This window comes from Pseudorca crassidens, chromosome 18 (assembly GCF_039906515.1).
Source record: "Pseudorca crassidens isolate mPseCra1 chromosome 18, mPseCra1.hap1, whole genome shotgun sequence".
Classification (NCBI taxonomy): domain Eukaryota; kingdom Metazoa; phylum Chordata; class Mammalia; order Artiodactyla; family Delphinidae; genus Pseudorca; species Pseudorca crassidens.
Window position 1 is genome coordinate 73237920 of NC_090313.1, and position 21574 is coordinate 73259493.

Here is a 21574-nt window from a genome sequence, read left to right on the forward strand (position 1 = left end):
GAGGTGGATCAAAAAAGATCTTGCTGTGATTTATGTCAAAGAGTGTTCTTCCTATGTTTTCCTCTAAGAGTTTTATAGTGTCTGGTCTTAGATTTAGGTCTCGAATCCATTTTGAGTTTATTTTTGTGTATGGTGTTAGGGAGTGTTCTAATTTCATTCTTTAACGTGTAGCTGTCCAGTTTTCCCAGCACCACTTATTGAAGAGACTGTCTTTTCTCCATTGTATATCTTTGCCTCCTTTGTCATGGATTAGTTGACCATACGTGCGTGGGTTTATCTCTGGGCTTTCTATCTTGTTCCATTGATCTATGTTTCTGATTTTGTGCCAGTACCATATTGTCTTGATTACTGTAGCTTTGTAGTATGGTCTGAAGTCAGGGAGTCTGATTCCTCCAGCTCCGTTTTTTCCCCTCAAGACTGCTTTGGCTATTCGGGGTCTTTTGTGTCTCCATACAAATTTTGAGATGATTTGTTCTAGTTCCGTAAAAAATGCCATTGGTAATTTGATATGGGTTGCACTGAATCTGTAGATTGCTTTGGGTAATATAGTCATTTTCACAATATTGATTTTTCCAATCCAAGAACATGGTATATCTCTCCATCTGTTTGTATCATCTTTAATTTCTTTCATCAGTGTCTTATAGTTTTCTGCATACAGGTTTTTTGTGTCCCTAGGTAGTTTATTCCTAGATATTTTATTCTTTTTGTTGCAGTGGTAAATAGGAGTGTTTCCATAATTTCTCTTTCAGATTTTTCATCATTAGTGTATAGGAATGCAAGAGATTTCTGTGCATTAATTTTGTATCCTGCAACTTTACCAAATTCATTGATTAGCTCTAGTAGTCTTCTGGTGGCATTTTTAGGATTCTCTGTGTATAGTATCATGTAATCTGCAAACACTGACAGTTTTACTTCTTCTTTTCCAATTTGTATTTCTTTTATTTCTTTTTCTTCTCTGATTGCTGTGGCTAGGACTTCCAAAACTATGTTGAATAATAGTGGTGACAGTGGACATCCTTGTCTCATTCCTGATCTTAGAGGAAATGCTTTCAGTTTTTCACCATTGAGAATGATGTTGGCCGTGGGTTTGTCATATATTATTATGTTGAGGTAGGTTCCTTCTTTGCCCACTTCTTGGAGAGTTTTTATCATAAATGGGTGTTGAATTTTGTCAAAAGCTTTTTCTGCATCTATTGAGGTGATCATATGGTTTTTATTCTTCAATTTGTTAATATGGTGTATCACATTGATTGATTTGCATATATTGAAGAATCCTTGCATCCCTGGGATAAATCCCACTTGATCATGGTGTATGATCCTTTTAATGTGTTGTTGGATTCTGTTTGCTAGTATTTTGTTGAGGATTTTTGCATCTATATTCATCAGTGATATTGGTCTGTAATTTTCTTTTTTTGTAGTATCTTTGTCTGGTTTTGGTATCAGGGTGATGGTGGCCTCATAGAATGAGTTTGGAGTGTTCCTTCCTCTGTAATTTTTTGGAAGAGTTTGAGAAGGATGGGTGTTAGCTCTTCTCTAAATGTTTGATAGAATTCACCTGTGAAGCCATCTGGTCCTGGACTTTTGTTTGTTGGAAGATTTTTAATCACAGTTTCAATTTCATTACTTGTGATTGGTCTGTTCATATTTTCTGTTTTCTTCTGGTTCAGTCTTGGAAGGTTATACCTTTCTAAGAATTTGTCCATTTCTTCCAGGTTGTCCATTTTGTTGGCATAGAGTTGCTTGTAGTAGTCTCTTAGGGTGCTTTGTATTTCTGTGGTGTCTGTTGTAACTTCTCCTTTTTCATTTCTAATTTTATTGATTTGAGTCCTCTCCCTCTTTTTCTTGATGACTCTGGCTAATGGTTTATCAATTTTGTTTATCTTCTCCAAGAACCAGCTTTTAGCTTTATTGATCTTTGCTCTTGTTCTCTTTGTTTCTATTTCATTTATTTCTGCTCTGATAGTTATGATTTCTTTCCTTCTGCTAACTTTGGGTTTTGTTTGTTCTTCTTTCTCTAGTTCCTTTAGGTGTAAGGTTAGATTGTTTATTTGAGATTTTTCTTGTTTCTTGAGGTAGACCTGTATGACTATAAACTTCCTTCTTAGAACTGCTTTTGCTGCATCTCATAGGTTTTGGATCATCGTGTTTTCATTGTCATTTGTCTCTAGGTATTTTTTGATTTCCTCTTTGATTTCTTCAGTGCTCTCTTGGTTATTTAGTAACGTATTGTTTAGCCTCCATGTGTATGTGATTTTTACATTTTTTTCCCTGTAATTCATTTCTAATCACATAGTGTTGTGGTCAGAAAAAATGCTTGATATGATTTCAATTTTCTTAAATTTACTGAGGCTTGATTTGTGACCCAGGATGTGATCGATCCTGGAGAATGTTCCATGCACACTTGAGAAGGAAGTGTAATCTGCTGTTTTTGGATGGAATGTCCTATCAGTTAAATCTATCTGGTCTATTGTATCATTTAAAGCTTCTGTTTCCTTATTTATTTTCATTATGGATAATCTGTCCATTGGTGCAAGTGAGGTGTTAAAGTCCCCCACTATTATTGTGTTACTGTCGATTTCCTCTTTTATAGCTGTTAGCAGTTGCCTTATGTATTGAGGTTCTCCTATGTTGGGTGCAAACATATTTATAATTGTTATATCTTCTTGGAATGATCATTATGTAGTGTCCTTCCTTGTCTCTTGTAACATTCTTTATTTTAAAGTCTATTTTATCTGATATGAGTATTGCTACTCCAGCTTTCTTCAGATTTCTGTTTGCCTGGAATATCTTTTTCCATCCCCTCACTTTCAGTCTGTATGCGTCCCTAGGTCTGAAGTGGGTCTCTTGTAGACAGCATATATATGGCTCTTGTTTTTGTATCCATTCAGCAAGCCTCTGTCTTTTGGTTGGAGCATTTAATCCATTCACGTTTAAGGTAATTATCGATATGTATGTTCCTATTACCATTTTCTTAATGGTTTTGTTTTTGTGGATCCTTTTCCTCTCTTGTGTTTCCCACTTAGAGAAGTTCCTTTAGCATTTGTTGTAGAGCTAGTTTGGTGGTGCTGAATTCTCTTAGCCTTTGCTTGTCTGTAAAGCTTTTGATTTCTCCATTGAATCTGAATGAGATCCTTGCGGGGTAGAGTAATCTTGATTGTAGGTTCTTCCCTTTCATCACTTTAAGTATATCATGCCACTCCCTTCTGGCTTGTAGAGTTTCTGCTGAGAAATCAGCTGTTAACCTTATGGGAGTTCCCTTGTATGTTATTTGTCGTTTTTCCTTTGCTGCTTTCAATAATTTTTCTTTGTCTTTAATTTTTGCCAGTTTGATTACTATGTGTCTTGGCGTGTTTCTCCTTGGGTTTATCCTGTATAGGACTCACTGCGCTTCCTGGACTTGGGTGGCTATTTCCTTTCCCATGTTAGGGAAGTTTTCGATTATAATCTCTTTGAATATTTTCTTTGGTCCTTTCTCTCTCTCTTCTCCTTCTGGGACCCCTATAATGTGAATGTTGTTGCATTTAATGTTGTCCCAGAGGTCTCTTAGGCTGTCTTCATTTCTTTTCATTCTTTTTTCTTTATTCTGTTCTGCAACAGTGAATTCCACCATTCTGTCTTCCAGGTCACTTATCTGTTCTTCTGCCTCAGTTATTCTGCTATTGATTCCTTCTAGTGTATTTTTCATTTCAGTTATTGTGTTGTTCATCTCTGTTTGTTTGTTCTTTAATTCTTCTAGATTTGTTTTAAACATTTATTGCATCTTCTCGATCTTTGCCTCCATTCTTTTTCCAAGGTCCTGGATCATCTTCACTGTCATTATTCTGAATTCTTTTTCTGTAAGGTTGCCTATCTCCACTTCATTTAGTTGTTTTTCTGGGGTTTTATCTTGTTCCTTCATCTGGTACATAACCCTCTGCCTTTTCATCTTGTCTGTCTTTCTGTGAATGTGCTTTTTGTTCCACAGGCTACAGTATTGTAGTTCTTCTTGCTTCTGCTGTCTGCCCTCTAAAATGGAGCTTTTTTTTGGCCAGATTTTAGTTCCCCGACCAGGGATCGAGCCTGTGCCCCCTGCAGTGGAAGTGCAGAGTCCTAACCACTGGACCACCAGGGAAGTCCTGAGCGTTTATAGAAATATTCAAAATAAAGTTTTAAAACTTAAAAAGTATTTTAACTAGTATTCTGAATTAAAATGAAAACATAATTGTAGGGGAAAGATTTATAAGGAAGTAGATGTGTCTACAGTGTTCACAGAATAAGATGATAGATACGCTTTACTATTGATAAAAATTTTTTAAACTTTGATTTATCTTTAAATTTTAGAGTAAAACAAGATTTTTTTTCTTAATGAGAAAATTTCCTTTGGTTTGGGTTCAGTATGTACTTTTACTTTATCTGGGAAATTGATTGGTGAATAAACATAATACTGGGTAGAAATTCTGTGCTGTCCTTAAAATGGACTTTAGGAAAATATGCTGAAAATAATTTTTCAGAGTAAGGAGCCAGGATGACCTGACGTTTCTCTTAGCCTTAATTTTAATGAAAAGACAAAAATAAATTTTTAGTGATAGCATTTCCTGTTTCCTTTATGATGTCACAAATGAATGAGGATGTTATTGAATTGCCACAGAGAAGTTTTATTTTCCTAGCTAGGGGTTCTATATGTCATCACATTTATGCCGTGATATTTATTGTGAAAATACAGCTTATAACTAATAGCAAATGGTTATCCTTAAAAATTACATACTATATTTGAATATTTTTACTCTATATGATTTCAGTCAGTGGTAAGGACTCTACACAGACCAACTTCCTACACCTTGTGGTTTTTTAGACCATAATGGAATAAAACTGATGTTTTCTGAGTATTTCTATTCAGGAGATAGAGCCAAAGACATATTCTCTCTACCTCGCTAGGACACTGAAAATGAATTAGATTTTTTTATGTTTGTAATTTGTTCAAGCTATTATGTCATAAAACAGTAAGTGATTCCATTTCAGATCCTTTTGGGATTAGTGAGGGGTACTAATAAATAAATAAATTTTCCTGCTGATGAAGTTGAACTGGTTCTCCCCATTACAAAAGCCGCATAATGGATACTTACAAATCTGTGTCTTATATATCATCTTTGTTTCTTCCTCTGTTCTTCATTTTTGTGCTGCTAACCTTGGTTTGCAGTTTAGAGAATAAGGTGGTGGCTGAAGTCCACCCATCACTCTGCTAGTAGCTTTTAGATAAACTTTTAGAACCAGGTAAGGAACTTTCAGTCTTTATCTTACCTTCACATAACACAAGAGAAGGATATTGGTCGTGGTTTATTGGATGCTTCCCTGCTAGGTACCATTTGGAGTGATTACACAATAATTTATGAAATAGTCCCAAGTAGTAGGCAGTCATTTTATCCCCATTTTTACAAATGAAGAAACTGAGATAGAGCTAAAGTATCTTATCCAAAGTCATAGAGTAAGGAATGGAGCTTTGGGAATCACAGATCTTTTTCCTCTTTATTTTAGTATTTTTCATATTATGTAGTATCCCTACCAAATTAGATTAAAAGTCTGGTTGGATTTGAAAAGAGTTCCAGAAAAATTAAATAAATGTTGATTTTAAAATGGGATTCTTAAGCAAAGAACAGAACAGCCAGGCAGCATTTGTTGAATGTCAGATAAATTTCTCTGGATATTGTAAATTGTCTTTTACTTAAAAAGTTCCAAATAATTTTCTAAATCTTAGTTGTTCTTCATTCACATGTAAGTACTCAGAATGTCACTGGAAAATAAGCCCTTTAATAAAAGAAAAAGAAGAGTTGTTTGAAGATAAAAGAGACTTTCTGAGTCACTCTGGAAACAAAAGGGATTACAATTAAAAAAAAAACTCATAGGAACTTCATTAGAATTTGAAAGGTGTGCTTGGTTCAGTTATGATCCTTGTAAGCACTCAGATATTCATTAGAATACTGGAGTCCTTAAATTCACTGGAAGCAGTGATAGGGTTTGAGGCAGTTCAGATGAAACTGACAGATATCCATTGCCATTGAAAGCTAATTTGAAATCGAGTACTGAAGGGTACTCAGTGTTGTTGGTTTCTTTAAATCAGCTTTGTGTGTTGCAACCAGCTTAAAAAGAAAAATGAAATAGACTAGAAAATTCAGACTGCATTGCCCATTATAAGGACAGTATTATTTTGAGAAAAAAATTTGGTATATAAGTATGTAAAAATTTAGTTATATATTTGTATACACTAGCTCATGATCTAAGATGAATTTATTACTTTGTGTCATGGTCAGAAGTTTGAAAGCTGCTTTTCTGCTCTAGCCACTTAACTTTATAGATGTTAAAAAAAGAGAGGAGAGGAGAAATTACATGTTTTGCTTAAGACTCTCAGTATCTTTGGATGCTTAGTTTAGTCTTGTGAACTGTATGAGGAAGCAGCTAGTAAGAAAAGCAGTAGCAACAGGTCTCACTCTGCCTTGAGCATTCTTAACCTGTCCCAGTCCTCCCTACAAATTCCTGTGAGCTCAGGGTTATTTTCCCTGTACTGTGTACGAAGAAATTGAGACACTGAAGTTACAACTGCAAGTAGGTGGTGGAACTAGGATTTGAACTCTAATACCTGAGCTTTTAACCATTATGCTATGCAGCCTCTTATTTGAAAATGCTTGCTGTCTTATTTTAATGTATCACAAATATCTATTTCTTTTAAGAGTACCAGTTCACTTTCTGAGAGTGATTAAATCTTTTTCTTCTTTTTTTTTTTAAACTGCTAACAGGCTTCAAGTTAGGTCCAATCTTAAAAATGCTATTTTTCAATAAATAACAGTCACTGTGTATGGTGATCTGTTATTCAAGCCTTACAGTTTTTTCCCCTGAGGTACAGCGTCATCATGAGGCCAGTTTGTTACGCCATTTACTTAATGTACCTTTATTAAGTGCATACTTTGTGTTAGTCATACTTCTAGGTACTAGGAAGGCAAACTTTAATATGTGACTCCTGGCCTCAAGTTGATTGTTATTGATGAGAGGGAATCAGATGAATAAATTAACCTTTACAGCCATATTTTTTAGTCTTATTTGAATGTACCTGAGAAAAATGGTTATTTTTATTTTACTATCTAAGTCTAGAGTCAGTGTAGAAATATACATAGAAATAACAAATGCATTTTTTAATTTAAAAAGGATAGTCTAAAAGTAAAATATTAGGTAACAATAGATGTTTTGATATTATAAACCAAAAATAAATTTAATTAATAAAATTCTGATTCTCAAATATTTATAAGACTATGATTAATTAACTCTTAGTGAAATGAGCAGTGCTTCCATTATGATCTCATGATTAAAGTTGTATGTGCTTTTAGATAGAATTCAAATTAAAGTGTGGTAAATCATCTTCAGAGACTTAATTTAAAGCTATTAAACTTAAAGGACTTCATTTCATTGAATTATAACAAATGGCCATTTTTTGAATATTTTCCTTCTCTGATTACATGTAGGGATGTCTGATATGGAGAGACATTGTAAACTTGGTTGGAGTATTCTTTTAAATTTATTTATTTATTTATGGCTGTGTTGGGTCTTCGTTTCTGTGCGAGGGCTTTCTCTAGCTGTGGCAAGCGGGGGCCACTCTTCATGGCGGTGCGCGGGTCTCTCACTATCGCGGCCTCTCTTGTTGCGGAGCACAGGTTCCAGACGCGCAGGCTCAGTAGTTGTGGCTCACGGGCCCAGTTGCTCCGCGGCATGTGGGATCCTCCCAGACCAGGGCTCGAACCCGTGTCCTCTGCATTGGCAGACAGATTCTCAACCACTGCGCCACCAGGGAAGCCCCTGGAGTATTCTTTTGAGAACTGTTGATCGGTGGTTATACAAGTGAACAGTGACTTAAAAAAATCTTTTTATTGAAGAAAAGTGTATACATTATAAGGGTATATTTGATGAATGATGATCATCTAACCAGCAGTGTACTGGTAAACGTTTAATAACTAGTTTTCTGAAGGAAAAAAAAGCGTATGTGTATATAAACACGTATATATACACACACAAATTTATTATAAATCTGACTGATATAAAGGATGTGCAGCATATAATTTACAAATAATAAAATATACAGTACTCTTTAGTGTAAACTTTATAGAGCCAATGGATCCTCACCGAATGCCTTTGCTGCTTTTTGCTTAACTCTTGCAAATGTAGGTACCTATGGTTGCAGTTGACAGATGATTAGGAATGTAGTTCTGTTAGGATATTAGTTGATATTTTGTTTTTATTAATGAGTCAGATGAAAGCGAAACAACAGAAACATATGTGGGAACTTCACTCATTGATCAATCACTTGAGCAACTTTGATGAATCAGATCATGGTTTTCAAATACTGGAAAATTATTTCCTTCATTTTTTGTGCTATTTACATTGTAACAACTATAGAAATGACACACTTTTAAAATGTAATATTTTCCCCATTACTTTAAGTCTAGACAGTTAACAAAACAAGAAATCAAACCCTGTTTTATAGCATTTTCTGGTTTCTCTGGTATAAAAACTTTCACTATGATGGATTTCAAGTTACCAACATGAAGTCACTGAACTCAGAGTCAAGATAAGATGGGTAGTAGCTTACCATTCTATAGTGTAGACACAGTAGACTTAAGTAACCTTAAGTGCATAAGTAATAGTTAAATAGTTAGAAGTGAGGAGTTTTGAGTAATTACCACTTCTGTTTTTAATATAATTTATTCTGTTTGTATAATTTAATTTTTATCAATGGCTGTTTTTTATAGAAAAATTCCTGCAAATTTAATAATTGGCTCTTACAAACCAGTAGGAGTCCGCTTCGGCTGACTGCGTTTAACCTCTGTAACTACCATGTAATCCATGTGACTATCACTCAGGGGTCAAGAATAGAACATTTAGCACCTCAGAAGCCATACTCAGGATCCCTTCTGATCCCTGACACTTCTTTCTCAGAAGTAACCACTATTCTGCCACTTTGTTTCCAAAGATAACCACTATTCTGATTTCTAATACCATAAATTAGTTATACCTTTTTTGAAACTTTACGTACAGTAAGTATTCTTTTTTTGTCTGGCTTTTTTTGCTCAACATATGTTGGTGAGATTTCGCCATCCTGTTGCATATCTCTGAAGTTTGTTTATTTTCATTAATATACAGTATTATACCACAGTTGAATCTGTTTTACTATTAGTGAATTTTTGGATTGCTTTCAGTTTGAAACTATTATTAATAATGCTACCTTGGATAGTTTTGTACTTATCCTTTGGTATATATGTGAGCATATATACCTTTCTAGTGAGCATATACCTAGGAGTGGAACTGATGGGCCATAGGTTATGCATATGTTAAACTTCAGTAGGTAATACCAAATAGTTTTCCAAAGTGATTATACCAATTTCCACGTCTGCCTGCAGAGCACGAAAGTTCTAGTTGCTCCACATCCTCACCAACACTTGATATTGTCTCTCTCTTGTGGGTGAATCTCGTTGTGATTTTACCAGCATATCTACCATGTATTGTGTACTTATCTGATAACTTCTGAGGTTAAAAGTTCTTTCATGGGCTTCCCTGGTGGCGCAGTGGTTGAGAGTCCGCCTGCCGATGCAGGGGATAAGGGTTCGTGCCCCGGTCCGGGAAGATCGCACGTGCCGTGGAGCGGCTGGGCCCATGAGCCATGGCCGCTGAACCTGCGCGTCCGGAGCCTGTGCTCCGCAACGGGAGAGGCCACAGCAGTGAGAGGCCCGCGTACCGCAAAAAAAAAAAAAAATAAATAAAAAATAAATGTTCTTTCATATGTTTATTTGCCATTCGTATTATCAGTGACTTGTTTTTAAGAAATATCCTGTTCTGTCCTTTGGATATTAAATCGCTCCACAAATTTTTTCTCTCATGGCAGCTGATTAATAGTGTTGGTTTTTGCTTTTATTTTTATTATTTTAAATTTTATTGCATTAGATTATAGTAAAGTAGTTACTTGCTGTTCTGTCCCTAAATGTTTTACTGTGTTTTACTTGTTTGTATGTTGTGTCCCCTAATGTGAGTGTATGCCTCTGAGGGCAGGATTTTTGTCTGCTTGGATCACTGCTATTTCCCAGTACCTAGAATAGTGACTGGTACAGAGTAAGTATTCATAAATATTGCTGCAAGAATGCATTTATTGATAAGTAAGCAGAATGCTATGGATTCGTTATTTCAACTTAAATATATTTTGTATTAACACTCCAATGCAAGGCATGACACTGAAATTAGTAAGCATTTTGCATTTATCAACGTACTTTCCCTTGTAAATAATAAAGTCTTATCTCTAAAATATCAGTTTAGAGATCTTGTCTAACTTTTCCTGTGTTTGCTTCTCACACTGCGGTAGGAGTAGCCCAAAGTGTGCAGCCTTATGCCATAGTGTACAAAGGGGTTGAAAGCACTGGTTCTGAAGCCAGACTGCCTAGGATCTAGCTGTGTGTCCTTGGACAATTTACTCAAGCTCTTGGTGCCTCAGTGTTCTCATCTATGAGGTAGAAATAATACGAGTACCTAACTCATAGGACCTTTAAGATTGTTATGTCAAGTGCTTAGAACAGTGCCTGGCATATAGCAAGCTGTAAACGAGTGTTAGCTGTAAAGGTAACATGACAGTGGGGAACTAACACAGGTATGATACAGAATAAAGATCATGTTAAAAAAAAAAAAAAAAGAGAAACAATGAGATTTCCAAGCAATTTTGCACTTGCCTTGGGCTGTTGAACTCAGGAAACAGATGAATAAGTGGGCAAGTGAGAGGCAGTGGCTTTACCCAAAGAACCAAAGGTCAGCTATCATTCAACTCAGACATCCCTGTGATTGGGGGCCGGTGGTTTTTATTATTAATTAGCCACTGATTCTAACATCGGGTAGCTCACTACCTACAAGAGAGATGACTCCGTTGATGGATGGACTCATTGTTAGAAAATTCTTTCTTTTGTCGATCTGAAATTTACCTCTTCTGTCACTTTGTACTGGTCCTGGTTCTTTCCTTTGGAGTAATATAGAGTACATACAGGTAAGGAGGTCAGTTGGTTGTGTTGCTCCGTTAACATTTTCTTCTTCAGCTTAAATGTCTCTAGGGTCCCTGAGCCTCCTCCATATGACATGGGTTTTGAACCCTTCATTACTCTTCTCTCGGTATAATTTATTTGTCAGCATTTTTCTTAAAATGTAAGACCCAGAGCCAGTAACTGAGCATGTTTCTCTTAGATGGCACACAGTGAAATATTAAAACAATTATTTGCATTTTAGGCCAATCTGTGTCATTAATTGACTCTATAATATTGAGTTGGTCATTAATTTTCTCATCTTCCTCAAATAGTATACCAATGAAAGATCATAAACAAACTTTTTGATATGGGTAATTTAGACACTCGTAAAAAGAAGCTAAAATACTTCGCTTTAATGAGAAAAAGTATATCAGTCTTCATGCTAATAATCAAATTTTTGCTAATTAATGTGAAAATTTAAGCAAAGATTTCTAAGATCATTTCAGTGATGTTGCAGCTATTATTATTATTATAAACTGTACAGGTAATAATATCTTGGGTGAGGTTAGCTTTATTGCCTGAAAACTAAACTTCTTTTAGGTGTTGTAGTTAATCTAGTTGGTTAACTGAAACCAGAGCTACTAACTTATATTTGATATCCCTATTTTAATTTATCTGAGTATTTGTTATGAAGGATAATTGTCACCCATTTTGTGATTTCCCAATATAACCAAATAAATTATTTATTTTTAGTTTCCTTAATTTGTTGTTTAGTAACCTCACCATTTTGGTTTGAAAAAGTTCTAGAATCTTCTTTGTAGTACTTAATTTGTATTCAGGTCTCATTTCTACCATTGAGAAACTTTGGGTGCTAGGGCACGTCCTTTGACTAGCTTCTTTTTTTTAACATCTTTATTAGTGTATAATTGCTTTACATTGTTGTGTTAGTTTCTGCTGTATAACAAAGTGAATCAGCTATACATATACATTTATCCCCATATCTCCTCCCTCTTGGGTCTCCCTCCCACCCTCCCTATCCCACCCCTCTAGGTGGTCACAAAGCATGGAGCTGATCTCCCTGTGCTATGTGGCTGCTTCCCACTAGCTATCTATTTTACATTTGGTAGTGTATATATGTCCATGCCATTCTCTCACTTCGTCCCAGCTTACCCTTCCCCCTCCCCATGTCCTCAAGTCCACCCTAAGTCTGTGTCTTTATTCCTGTCCTACCCCTAGGTTCTTCAGAACCTTTTTTTTTTTTTTTTTGACTAACTTTATACACTGTCCTCTTCTGTGAATTGAGAGCCTTGACCTTGACTACTGCAATAGGTCTTTGTTTTTCTGCTTCTCCTTCTCCCTCCAGCCCATCCTTTTTCCATATCGCAGCTAACAGGGTCATTTTAAAATGTAAATCAGATCCTGTCATTCCCCTGCTTAGCACATTTCAAAAATTTCCCCGTGTACTTAGAATAAAATCTAAATTCCTTCCCATGGCCTATACGGGCCCAGTGAGCTGGCCTCTGATCATCTCTCCAACTTATTCTTTTTGCTCAATACCTTTTAGCTATAGTAAATAGCTATAGACCATAGCTATAGCTATAGACCATTCAGTTTTTTCATAGCACTTAACAGTTTATAATTATGTATGTTTTGGGTTTGTTTACTTGTTAATTGTTTCCACCACAAGACTGGATGCTCAGTGAGGGCAGGTAATGTATTTTCATTCACTGATCTGAAACTGAATGTGTTGGACATAGATGGTCACATATTTATTGTTCTTAAAATCCTATGATTCCTATTACTTCCAGATAAGTGTGCAGCTTTTCGTTTCCCTTGGTAGTGTTTATCAAATCCTTCCCCACCACTTGGACATTCATATTAAAATGACTGTCTGCCTATATATATATATATTTTTTTTTTTTTTTTTTCTGCGGTACGCGGGCCTCTCACTGTTGTGGCCTCTCCCGTTACAGAGCACAGCCTCCGGACGCGCAGGCTCAGCGGCCACGGCTCACGGGCCCAGCCGCTCCACGGCATGTGGGATCTTCCTGGACCGGGTCACGAACCCGTGTCCCCTGCATCAGCAGGCGGACTCTCAACCACTGCGCCAGCAGGGAAGCCCTGCCTATATTTTTTAATACTAATTTTTTGGTAAGTCTAAAATTACAGTGTCAGGACTTCCCTGGTGACGCAGTGGTTGAGAATCCGTCTGCCAATGCAGGGGACACGGGTTTGATCACTGGTCTAGGAAGATCCCACATGCCAAGGAGCGACTAAGCCCGTGTGCCACAACTACCGAGCCCGTGAGCCACAACTACTGAGCCCGCATGCCACAACTGCTGAAGCCCACGTGCCTAGAGCCCATGCTCCGCAACAAGAGAAGCCACTGCAATGAGAAGCCCATGCATTGCAATGAAGAGTAGCCCCTGATCGCCGCAACTAAAGAAAGCCCATGCGCAGCAGTGAAGACCCAACGCAGCCAAAAATAAATAAATAAATAAAATAGTTACAGTGTCATATCAAAGCTTGTTAAGTCCCAGATATATCAGTGTCTGTTGCATTCTTTGGTTGATTTATTTCTAGAACAGTTTTAAAATGATTACACAGTGTTCCCAGTGATTTGTTTGAATGTGACTAGCCTTGGCCTATCATTATTATAAAATGTGATTCTAGGCTGTGCTTATTTTAAATTTGTTGATGTTATTTTTGTTGCGTAGGCATGCCAGCAGTTTATTCCTTTTAAGTGTCAGTATTGGGATCTGTCATCTGACATACAAGAATCTTTCTGAAAACTTAGCTTAATTCTGTTGCCATGCTACCCAGGGACAGTAAATTATTCATTTTGGGGTCAAGTCACCAGAGTACTGTTTGGCCATTTACCTAGTGGCTTAAAGAGCTAGAGTGTTTGCCCAAAGGGAGCCATTTAGGCCTCTCTCAGCACTTAGGATCTAGTTTATGGTTTATCTCAGATGGAGTGTGGTAGGAGAGGCTCATCCTGTTCTCTCTCTTCAGATTGAAGCTTAGGAAACTGACTCATTTTTGGACCGTATTTCCTTTCATTTTTACATTAACAGTAACTGTGGAGCTGAAGCTCTGGGGAGGTGCTTGGCTCTGTCTGCTGAAGTAGTTCCAGTGGTTGAACTCTCTCTGGCAGCTGAGCATGTTTCATTTAAAGCTCTTCAGAGCCGAGTAAATCTTGGCAGAACTCCATAGAAACCATAGCATATAACTTTTTTAAAGCTACTATATTATTAAATAAAGAATTTGGGGTAAAGTGATTGCTTTAATGGTCCTAATGATACTATTTTAAAAGGTCCTTTTATCATTGTCATTACAGTGACTTTATGATGTGGTCCAAGGACCTTACTAGGAAGAAACCCTCAGCCCTGAGTGGGTACTTACAGTGACAGGGAAAAGGCTTTGTAAGATGCAGTTCAGGGTGCCACCTCTTTCCTCGTCTGCAGCCTCTTTCCTGGATGCTTAGGAGGATAGTTCTGCCACACATAACCTAGTCTTTTGTTGTTTTTAATGAAGTATAGTTGATTTACAATGTTGTGTTAGTTTCAGGTGTACAGCACAGTGATTCAGTTATACACATTATATATATATATATTTTTTTTCAGATTCTTTTTCCTTATAGTTTATTACAAAATATTGAGTGTAGTACTGTGTAGTGCTATACAGCAGGTCCTTGCTGGTTACCTATTTTATATATAGTAGTGTGTGTATGCTAATCCCATCCTCCTAATTTATCCCTCTCCACCATCACCTGCTTTTAAGCTTTAAGATGACTCAGCCAGGCATGAGGTGGCCTGATGCTGTGAAAAAGCATGGATCTGGGGAGTTAGGAAGATCTGAGTTAAAATCTGTACCCTGACATTTAATAATTGTGAACTTAAGTTACTTCACTTTCTGAGACCCACTTCCTTATCTGTAAAAATAGGGTTATAATACCTACCTTGTAGGGTAGTTGTATTAAGTGAGATAATATATGTGAGATTTCTTGCCATGCAGTAGGTTTTCAATTGATTTCGTTTCTTCCTCTGTGTTAATGCTCAAGTATTTTTTAGTGGTGGTAGAAATCCCACGCATCCACAGATTTAGAGGCATCTAGCTCATTTCAGTCTTAGATGCAACTGTCCCCTCAAGAATGTAAATTTGAAGTGTCTAATAAAGTTGGCCAGTTCATCTATTTCTGATGAATTAAATAGGGGAGGATGGCATTTGGGTAATTAGCAAACAGTATTTAAAAAAATAGCCATTTAAAATGGTTACATTGCAATATTTTGAAAGCTTAATGATGTTAATTAAAATTGTCTTGTTATTGATCAGCATTTTTTTGTACCTGTCCCCAGGGGAGGAAAAATATGCAAGACGGTGCAAGTGATGGTGAAATTCCAAGATTTGATGGTGCTGCATATGATAAGGATCTGGTGGAAGCCCTTGAGAGAGACATTGTCTCTAGGAATCCTAGCATTCATTGGTTAGTCTGTTACGTTCTTGAATTACAGTAGTGGAGAAAACAAATTGTAGGTTGGCTTGGTGTGAGTCTTGTCTTGTTATCCATTCATCTCCTGATTATGACCTCATCCGTAATATGAGTGTGCAGAATTGGTAGGACAGTTCTTCTTGCAGAATATAACCAAGACATTTTCATACTAATTTGATGTTGACATAGCTGACAAAGGTTGTTAATTGAATAACATGTCCTAATTTATGATTGTAGTATGTTTTCACTGATCATTTTATACAGTAAAAATTAGAATAATGTTCTTAATGTAAGAAAAATTTCATAATTTAAAAAAATTAAAAGAATTGGTATTGATCATAAATCAAAGATGTCCCTGAATAAGCATGAAACTTTGCTCTTCTTACAAAGGGATGACATAGCAGATCTGGAAGAAGCTAAGAAGTTGCTAAGGGAAGCTGTTGTTCTTCCCATGTGGATGCCTGACTTTTTCAAAGGGATTAGAAGGCCATGGAAGGTGAGAATTTATTGAAGTAATATAGGTATAAAACTGCTGCTTGCATGGTAAAGAACGGCAGCACTGTAGTTTCTTTGTGTGTTTATTAACACAGTTTGTAAAGATTGGGGGAGGTTGGGCAGCCCTCAGGTACCTGGATTTGGATTTGTGGTTGCGATATGCTGCCTCTGCCTGGCAGGAGAGGGGCCTGGAGTGGTGGAACTATAGTCTTTAAAGTCACTTCCCTCAGGGGCGCTGAGCTAGAGATGAGTTTTAAGAATTTTCTAGATGTCTGTTTTTGTAAATAAAAAGTTAGCAAGGGGCTTCCCTGGTGGCGCAGTGGTTGAGAGTCCGCCTGCCGATGCAGGGGACACGGGTTCGTGCCCCGGTCCGGGAAGATCCCACATGCCGTGGAGCGGCTGGGCCCGTGAGCCATGGCCACCGAGCCTGTGCATCCGGAGCCTGTGCTCCGCAACGGGAGAGCCACAACAGTGAGAGGCCCGCGTATCAAAAAAAAAAAAAAAAAAGTTAGCAAGCAAATTAAATAGTAATAGTGCATAGTCATAGAATAAGTGTTGGATCAAATAAATTATCTTTTTAAAAGCCGGCGTATTTCTCAGTAATTAATTAGTTTGAACACTTCATCTAGGCTTGGTGTAATTCTCAAATGTAATCAGAATGTTTATATCTTTTTAGCTTGCCCAGGACTAGTTCCTCCTAAGTTCAGTGTTTTCATTTTAGCATATTAAAAACCCTTCCAACAGCTGCTGCCTGGAACTTTTTTTGGTCTTAGCCATAGGCAGACTCTTTACTCTGACTGGTAGAGTGAAATAAAAGCATGATCTTACTTTGCCCTTCCGAATTAGCTGGGAAGGTCTTTTACCTTCGCAATACCTCTTCCTTGTTTGATGTGCCTAAAAGTAGAGAGGAGGAGAAATTGTGTGTTTACATAAATGGCTTGGAACACCCATGGCATTTTGATTGCCTCTCACAACTTAAAAACTTTTATAGACTGTTTGTTATAGATTTACCTAATTTGGGGACCATATTACCATAAATTTCCCCTTTATTATAACTTTAAAAACAATGTTTAAAAGAAATAATAAGGCCTTGATAAAATAGGTATTTAAAGGAGTTTTAAAACAGCTGGAATGGTAGGTATAACCTATGTATCATGACGAGCCCTGTACACTTTTAGCAAGAGGGTAATTTGCAAATGTATGAAGATCACCTTGGCAGCAGTATGCAGGCTGGATTGGAGATGGGCATAGATGGATACAGAGAGGAGTCTGGTCAGGAGGCTGTTGCAGTAGTCTAGCCAAACGATGAAGACCTGAACAAAGGCGTTCGTTATTTGGCCAATGAAGAATGAGTGGATCTGTGAGAGATATTTAAAAGGTGTAAGTGATAACATTATGACATGATGGTTTATAGGGGTAGGGAGAGGAACAAGTTGTATGACTCTTAGATTCCAGGCTTGAATTACAGGAGTATGCAGTTGCTCGGATACCAACTACCCAAAATTGGGCCAAACTTCACAGGTTGAGGTCAGTTTTCCACAAGACTGCCCTCACTTCAGATGCCAACCACAAATTTGGGGGTCCCCAGGTCACCCTCACTCTGACAGCTGGCTGTAAATTTGGGGGTTCTCACTGCACCCTCAGGTTTGATAATTCTCTAGAATGACTCACAGAACTTAGGAAAGCATTGTACTTCCGATTATAGTTTTTGTTATAGCAAAAGGAGGCAGATCAGAACTAGCAGAAGAAGTGCATAGGGTGAGATCTGGGGGGATGCTGACAGTGTAGCTTCTGTTGTCCTTTCCCTTGCAAGCAGGATGCTTTACCCTCCTGGTGCATGGATGTGTGACAGTATACACAGTACTGCCAACAGGGAAGCTCACTCAGGCTTCAGTGTCCAGAGTTTTTACTGGGGTTTCATTGCATAATCATAATTGATTGAATTGTTGCCCATATGTCTCAATCTCCAGTCTCCCTTCTCTCCCCAGAGGTCTGGTTGACATCGCATGGCTCAAAGCCCCAGCCTGCTAATCACAGGGTTGGTATTTTGGGCAAGGCCAGCCCCCATCCTGAGTCATCTCATTAGCATAATCTATATAGGGACCGACCATGAGCCACCTTATTAGCCTAAAATTTCAGGGCCCAACGTGAACAGCAAAGACACTCCTATCACTTGGGAAATTCCAAGGGTTTAGAGTCTGCCTCCCAGGAACTAGGGAGAAGGGCCAGCCAAATTCTTCATTAAATAGGGTACAGTGAACTGATACTGGAAATGGAGGAGAGGAGCAGATTTAAATAGAAACAAAATATATTTAGGTGAAAACTCAGTAATTGGAAATAGAGGTCTGGAGCTCGGGCTAGAGTTTAAGTTTAAATTAAAATTGTGAGATATAAGTGGTGGTTGATAATTTGGGTATGGATGAAATTGTTCAAGGAGTTTTATAAAGGGTTTTCAAAAGAGCAAAAGATTTAGAATTGCTTTGGGAATATAAAGGGCAGGGGGAAGAGGAGACCTGAAAGCCACTGAAGATGGTCATGAGTAGGAGAAGCATCAAGAAAGAACCGTGTCCTAGAACCAACCTAGGGAGCAGGGGTTTCAGGGAGAAGGGAATGAACACCAGGTATCGGCACCATCCAAGGTCAGAGAGAGGGAAGGAAGCTGTGAGTTGAAAAGTGACCATTGGTTGGGACTTCCCTGGAGATCCAGTGCTTAAGACTCCGTGCTTCCAAGCAGTGGGTGTGGGTTTGATTCCTGGTCAGGGAACTAGGATCCCGCGTACTGCGCAGTGGTGCAGCCGAAAAAAAGAATACGTAAAACTCAAAACAGAAAAGGAAAGAAAAGTGACCATTGGATTAGTAACTTAGGTATTTTTAGTGAAGGAGTAGAGGCAGAAGTCAGACTGTAGCTTGTGAAGAACAAATAGTAAACATAAACCATTTCTTTAAGAAGGTTGGCTGGGAAGAGGAAGGAAGAGGTAGATAGTAGCCAGAGGATTTGTAGGGTCAAGTGAAGGATTTTATTTTTTAAATAAATAGAGCCCACAGAGGAGGAGATACAGGAAATAGAGGAGATAATTGACAGGGTAATGTCATGAGGAGGGGAAATTTATAAACGCTGTATTGCATCTATGAGCTGTGTCTGCGCACAGACGCTAACCCTGGAAATTGTCTCCTGCTGGACATGACCACATTAATGACATTACAGGAACTGAGAGGGCATTGAGAGGGGATGGTGGAAAGAGAAACAGAAACTTTTCTGTAGCTGTGCCAATACCATTAGTTGTCTTTACAGTTTTCAAAATATCAATCTCATGTATAAAGGCTTCTGGCAAAGCAAAAATTTTTCTTGTAAAACTAGTGTTTCAAATCCTAGTGATCCCTGGTTGTCCTGGGTATCAAAATGCTATAGCTAGAAGAGCGTTTGGACGGTTTCTGAATTTAGAGTTTATGAAACTTTGATATGCACATAGTTTTCAAAGTTTAAACCCCCCAAAGCTAATTGAATTAAATTAACAAATGGCTCCAAATTCCTCTTACGATCACGAACTATTATGCAAAAGAAATGTAGTGTTAACTATATATCTGAACTCTCATTAAAAGTGTTAGAAGAAAATAATAAGTATTTAAAAATCCATTAGTCTGCAAGACTAGAGGATCGGTGTTCTTGGATAATTTTTACTCCTCATTGATTTATTTTTATGGAACGTTTTTCTGTTTGTTTCAAAGGTGAGAAGTAAGTAAAATTTATATTTTAGTCTATGTAGTGGCTTTTTCCTTACTAACACTATTTTATGTAAACTCTTAACTGCCTAGCACAGTTAAACTGATAAAAGGCTAGCTAACTTGATTATGTTTGAATCACCACTAGATTTTAGCTACCTTATTTATTAACCGATGAATGGATCTTTATTTCTGATTCAAAGTGTATATTGTAAGTGTGTTGTTGAAGATAGGTTTTGTACCTTAGGAGGGCGAGGGATATATAATTCTGCTCCATGTGGTAGAGAATGTCATCTTATTTTCATTGGTTAAACAGAGCAGTCACTCTTAAGCGGTGCTCAAGACCATACATGTTTGTCTTCTGCCAGGTTCAGTAAAATCGGTGGGCTCTTTCTAAATGTACCAGGAGATTCCTTGTTGTCTAGGCCCTTTGTTAGCCCATCTCTGAGTACCTCTGATTTGAGACCTTTTGTGAAACCATTCTTCATTTTTGTTTCTTCTGTCTGTGAAATGAGATTCGTGCCCAATGCGCCATGAGTTTACTGTGGCAGTTGAGCTTATCTTTTGATGGGAAGGGTTTCGTGTACATTAATAGTTGCTGATATTCTATTAGAAAGCACATTAATCTGATAAATCATTTCGTGTGTCCTTTGGAATTTCAGGGCGTGCTGATGGCCGGGCCCCCAGGCACTGGTAAGACCATGCTGGCTAAAGCTGTCGCCACTGAGTGTGGCACAACATTCTTCAACGTCTCGTCTTCCACGCTGACGTCGAAATACAGAGGGGAATCTGAGAAGTTAGTTCGTCTGTTGTTTGAAATGGTGAGTGATGTTACATTCGGATTTCAAAGCACTGTTTGTGTAGGCACATGGTATCCCTTTAATCTAGATCCGTTTACCCAGGGATCCTTTTAAGAAAGGGCAACTGTACCTATAGTTTCACAGTTCTTGACACGCTAATAAGACACGGGGCGGTGGGTTTTGTGGAGTGGTTGATGTGTCTTCAGCGTACCTTCCTCTCTGAAGTAAAAGCCCTTTGGCATCCCGTCCAGTGCGGGTAGAAGAGACTTTGGAAATGTGTGTGGTTTGACTGATATTTCTGGATCTCTAATGAGCTGGTGAGCAGAAGTATATTTTAACATATATTTTGAAAATCAGAAACTGATCTATCATTAAAGTTTGTTCCTTTTTCAAAGTAGTTTTCAGTAGCTACTTAAGACTGCATCTTTGAGGATAGATTGGTGATTTGTCTTTAGAAACTTTTTGTATTATGGAAATTTTCAAACACAAAAGTAGAAAGAATAGTACCGTGAATCCTCGTGTATCTGTCACCTGACTTCACCAACCATATAACTTATCTTTTATGTTTAGAAATTTTTCTGTTTCTGATATGATTGATAAATTTAACCTCTGTCTATAAGCAAGTGATGGCATTAAAGCAGTGAGAAATTTCTGCTCTTTTTCACCATTGTTTTAGTCAGAGGAAATGTCTTTTAAAAACTTCAGATTATTTCAGGAGGTCACTAAATGATTTCTTTAAACTATTTTCACAAAGGCTAGGTTTTATGCCCCCACCACCATCTTCATTGATGAGATAGATTCTATCTGCAGTCGAAGAGGAACCTCTGATGAGCATGAGGCAAGTCGCAGGGTCAAGTCTGAGCTACTCATTCAGATGGATGGTAATTGATATTTAATTACTGTCTCTAAACTGTTTTGGTCCCTTTTTGAATTTTGTGTAGATTCATACTTGGAAATTCTCAACGACCGGACTAGAAGGCAGCTGAATGTATTTGTAATCATTTGTTCATCCACGCATTTGTACATTTGTTCATGCACTCAAAAGCATCTATTGCTTA

The 21574-nt window shown here is 37.6% G+C and overlaps 1 protein-coding gene across 15 annotated transcripts in view; it reads left to right on the forward strand.

The window, feature by feature from the left end:
- KATNAL1 (katanin catalytic subunit A1 like 1) overlaps positions 1–21574 on the forward strand; it is a 90346-nt gene that overhangs the window by 32632 nt on the left and 36140 nt on the right. For all 15 annotated transcript variants that reach the window (XR_010936981.1, XR_010936982.1, XR_010936983.1 and 12 more), the window contains 4 exons: positions 15368–15495; positions 15892–15997; positions 20379–20537; positions 21271–21397. Coding sequence is in view for 9 of the 15 variants with exons in the window: in XM_067713537.1 (XP_067569638.1) it covers positions 15368–15495; positions 15892–15997; positions 20379–20537; positions 21271–21397 (520 nt within the window). In the remaining 6 variants the exon portion in view is untranslated. The remainder of the gene's footprint in view (positions 1–15367; positions 15496–15891; positions 15998–20378; positions 20538–21270; positions 21398–21574) is intronic.